Below are 4,536 nucleotides of genomic sequence, written 5' to 3'. Positions count from 1 at the left end.
CCTGCTACTGCAGTGTGGATATACTCGCACACACACACACAGAATAAAAGGGTTATCGTACTCCACGAGCACATGCAGGCAGAAATGGAAAGCAATTAGGATTAGCGCACCCTCCACCCCACACACACACATCATGTCGCTGGTGCAGACAACACAATTCCTCCTCCGAGGAAACAAGAAGCCCGTCCCTCCACCGACTCGTAAACGGGGCTCAGTCCACAATGCGTTACGCAGTCCCGCTTGCCGTCCGAGCAGACCAACAACTATGCTGGCCGACTTGCCACGTGGTATACACACGGCAATGACCTGCCAAGAACCTCACGCAGAAGCACCATGGCAGAACTCCGGCGCAATCCATTCACATGACTCCTGAAGCCACGGCGGCACCAACCGAAGGTCAGGACATCGCACGTCCTTTCTGCCGCTGCAGCACCAAGCACAGGAAGGAGTTCCGGGGCACATGACAGCAAAGCACACCCCAGCTCCTCTCCCGACGATGGAGTGCATAAGGAGGGTCCCCACTCCACAGCCCCCCAAACACGCCATTACACCGTCGCCGCAGACCCCAATATACCAGTGCGCGTTAGCCACCGGGGTCTAGACCCGAGGTGCGAATATTGTATTAAACGCTACCGTATGAAGTACCGCGTTGATCAACCCAAGTGCCCACCACACCCGCAGCAAACCACAACACACCCACCCACTGCACAATAGGCGGGCACTACACAACGGGGATCTCAATGCCCGTACTGTCCCCATCCGCACACCCCGCAGTGGTTCAAGTCGCATGTAAATACGCTTCACCCGGACACACCCATGCTCGCTACACCAGACGCAGTGAATAAGGAGGCCCTACCTCATCGGGCGCTACAGAGGACCCTCAGCGCATCCGTTGCCCCTGCTGTAGCACAACATGCCATCCCAGAATAGCAGTCAGACACGTGAGAGCACGTCACCGCGACCACACTATCCCTCTGCTGCCAGACCACGTACATGGCAGCAGGCTATTCAGGCACCTCATCTCGAACCGAGGGCACAGTGAGAACGCCCCTGTAGACCCTGATGATGGTAGGCTGGCCTGCCCAGTGCGTGGGAGACACCACAGAGTGTGGATGCTCAAGCGACACATGTATGAGTGCCATCTACATGCGGAACAGCCACGCACAAGCGACAATGCCAGGGCAAAGAGGCTAAAGTAGAATTACGCACAAAGAGGATCCCACGCCCACAACACAACAGCACCAACGCAGGGCGTGATCCGCTCAGTATTCACACCCGTAAAGCCCACGACAGCACCACACCACATCCGGAGGTCCCAAACAAGACCACTCATCGAATCATGCAGTCATCCAAAGGCGTACCGCCTGCAAGGAGCCCAGCCACCAGCATCTCCTGGGTAACACAGGCAACAGATACCGTCACGCATGCTCACTCCACACACCGCTTCGCACCCCGCAGCCCACTCATCGTCTACCACACACCACCACACTGTCCAATAGCAACAAGCACAGCAGACAGAACAGAGAAAGGAAGAAAGCGGATAGTGCACACAGCACACAACCAGACACAGCACAGCACTCAGACGACCTGCACAGCACCACGCAACACATTCCCCCACAACAAAACACCACACCCAATGAAAAGAGAAGGCAGCACCAGCTCCCCATCGCCGCATCGGGGTCGTCCTCACGTTCGGTGCGACGGTGCAAGGGAGCAGCAGTGCGTGCAGCAAGTAGAAAAAGAAAACCAAAAAGAAAGAATCCATTTGTCCAGTGCGTCTCTGCCCACGGAGGAGCGTCATCAACAGCAGCAACGTCTTACCAGCCGTCCACAGCGCAGGAGTGGTCCCCTGCACTCACCGCGGGACGGGCTGCGGGCAGCGGGGCGGGGAAGGCAGCGGCCGCCCACAACATCAGCGGAGGGGCGCCCACGACGCCGACTCCCAACACCGAGCCACACAGCACACACACAAAAAAAAGAAAAAAGAAAAACTTACCTGCAGTGAGAACTGCATTGCCCAAGAGAGAGAAAAGAATGTGCGTGAGACATGCCCACGGAGCAAGAAAACAAAATGTGTTTAACACCCACCAACCCACACACAGACACTCAGTGCGCCATGATCGCAGAGGCGCCCACGACGGCCAACACAAGCGGCATCAAAGCGGAAGCAGCAGCACCACCATCAGCATTCAGCTTGAGATCAAGGTTCTTGCCCTGTGCTGACACAATCTTCTGGCGATTACTCTCAGCAGTTGTCTGAGAGCCCTCGGCTGTGTTGTTAGGTGCCTCCGAGTTTTTAGGGGTATTTGTGGCTGTAGACGTGCTGGTCTGGCTATCGCCAGCACCAGAAGCAACTGTACTGCCGCCCTGTGGGGCCTTAGTGGCAGCTTGACTCTCAGACGCATCGGAGGTCGCCGTAGCCAACTGTTGTTCGATGTCATTGGTTACATCGGGTTTAGCGGCTGTGACATCTGTAACTTGTACGTTCTTTGTGCCCTTGGCTTGATTCTCCTGCTGTTTTGCAGGCATTGGGTCTGCGATGTACCGCTCGACAGCCATGTTGATCAGCACATTCGACATCTCTGAAACGAACTGTGACAGGCTGGGGACATCGCTGGTCGTGGTGGTCTCTTCCTCCGGCAGCATGGTGGTGCACACGTCCTCGTACCGCGGGCAAGTGATGTTGCCGTACCCGTCGAAGTCGCCATGGGCCCTCAGAGACCTCCCCTCCGGGCAGAAGTAATACGTGGGGGCACCAGCGTACTGCACGTACACCGAGCCGTAAAAGCACGCCACGTGCACGCACACGTCACCAACCTCGTTGCCCAACACCGTCAGATTTTTCCCCTCCACGCACCGCGAGTTCGCGCCGACCAGACTCCCCGGCATGACGCTTCGGTCGCCATCAATGCAGCTGAAGCCTTTGCCCGCCACAACAATGGGGCAGTAGTCCATCATGTCCTCCCGCCTGCCACCACGCATCTTGCCACCCTTGGTTTCGAAGTACTGGTATCTCTCAGGAAGGTTTTCGTACTCTTTAGTAACACACGTCCCCAACGCCTGACGGTCAGACGTGCACCGTAACTTCTTTTCATCGGTGGAACCCGTGCAGAACATGCCAGGGTGTTTAGAGACGCCACTCTCAACGCACTTCTTTTCATTGGTCAGAAAATCGCATCCAGCATTTCTCCCCCAGTTCATCGGCTCCGCCTTTGTCCAGTCCACCATGTAAAACTGCAGGTCGGCGAAGGCTGCAAGTGTCAACAGTGTGTAGCGCCCCGCACCGACAAGGCCGGTCATCAACTCGTCCTTCGCAACGAGGCGCTTCCAGTGGGAAGACACCTCCACCTGTAGCGGCGGCGGTGGTGGCATGTCGATGACTGTAATCCTTCTCTGCTCGACAACAGGCTCTAGATCAGGGACTTCGCTATTCAAAACATCAGCGCTTTCCGCCTGTATTCCCGCCACACTTGCAGCCTGAACACCGGGAGGGGAGACACGCACCGGAGGTGTCATGGCTTCCCCCTCAGCTGCCGCCATCCACGGTGCCTCGTTCTCGAGTGGCATTTTGTTCTTGTTTGAACAGTTGTAAAAGTACTCTGTCACTATCTTCGTATTTGCTGCGTCAAAGACGGGAGTCTTCCTTCCTTGGAGGCCCTTGGGCGATATCCCAGCTCCAGTCCTTTTGTACTTTTCCATGGTCTTCACGTTGAACCCAAGGGTGTGCGCAATCTCATGTGCGGCGACGCGGACGGCCTGCGACGTGCGTGCGATGTGGCGCGGGCTGTAGTTGATCACGCCAATCAGCGGCCGCCCATTGGGGTGCACCGCGCACGTCGCCGCCCACGCAAAGGCGCCATCAGCGGTCGGCGCAGCAGTGGCGTACAGCACCATGTCGACGTCGTCAACACCCTCAGTGTGGTGCTCTTCAGGGATGTCCAACTCACCGCAGGCATTCGTGTCACTGAAGTTCGGGGCAGCAACGCGAAAAGTAGTCGGCCTCACGTACAGCCGCTCAGTGTGCAGCTTCACAGCCTCGGGGAGGATCGTCTGTACCAGAATCTTCTTCTTCTCCGCCGTCAGAACGTCATCCTCCGTGCAGCTCACCTTGGTGCCTAACGTGGTGGTGATCTCACCCGAGGCGCTCGCACAGGTCCGAGAGCCCTTCGTGGCCACCACAAACACCTTGACGCGGAGAGGCTTAAAATCCCCGGAAGGTAACGGGAATCTATTCCTCATGACAGAATCAGGAGGCCGAAACGTTTTCGCGCCCTGATCAGTTGACAAAGGCAACGCAGTTTGCATCGGAGTGCTGTAAATAGGTGTCACTGTCTGAACACCAGGCAGTTTATTAGATACGTAGTCGTAGATGCAGCGGTGGTGCTCCGACACTGCGAGAGTGCTGCCGGCGCAGTGCACAAGGAGCAGCAGCGTGACGCCCAGCAGGCACCGCATTCGTTGAGCGTTGTTGTTGGCGAGCATTTCGATCTTGCAGAGAGGAGTCGCAGAGAGAGAACAGCAGGCAGTGAGAGAGGA

The 4,536-nt window shown here is 56.9% G+C and overlaps 1 protein-coding gene across 1 annotated transcript; it reads right to left on the bottom strand.

Annotated features, from left to right (window-relative positions):
• Nucleotides 1–2,106: 2,106 nt before the first annotated feature.
• DQ04_10611000 (putative peptidase M8) lies at nt 2,107–4,482 on the bottom strand (the record flags this gene model as incomplete). Its single annotated transcript, XM_009316303.1, has 1 exon — nt 2,107–4,482. One exon carries the CDS (start codon nt 4,480–4,482, stop codon nt 2,107–2,109), a length of 2,376 nt encoding a protein of 791 aa, XP_009314578.1.
• Nucleotides 4,483–4,536: the final 54 nt, after the last annotated feature.

Source organism: Trypanosoma grayi (assembly GCF_000691245.1).
Source record: "Trypanosoma grayi strain ANR4 Tgr_1061_V1, whole genome shotgun sequence".
NCBI lineage: Eukaryota > Euglenozoa > Kinetoplastea > Trypanosomatida > Trypanosomatidae > Trypanosoma > Trypanosoma grayi.
This window is presented reverse-complemented; position numbering and strand designations above follow the sequence as displayed.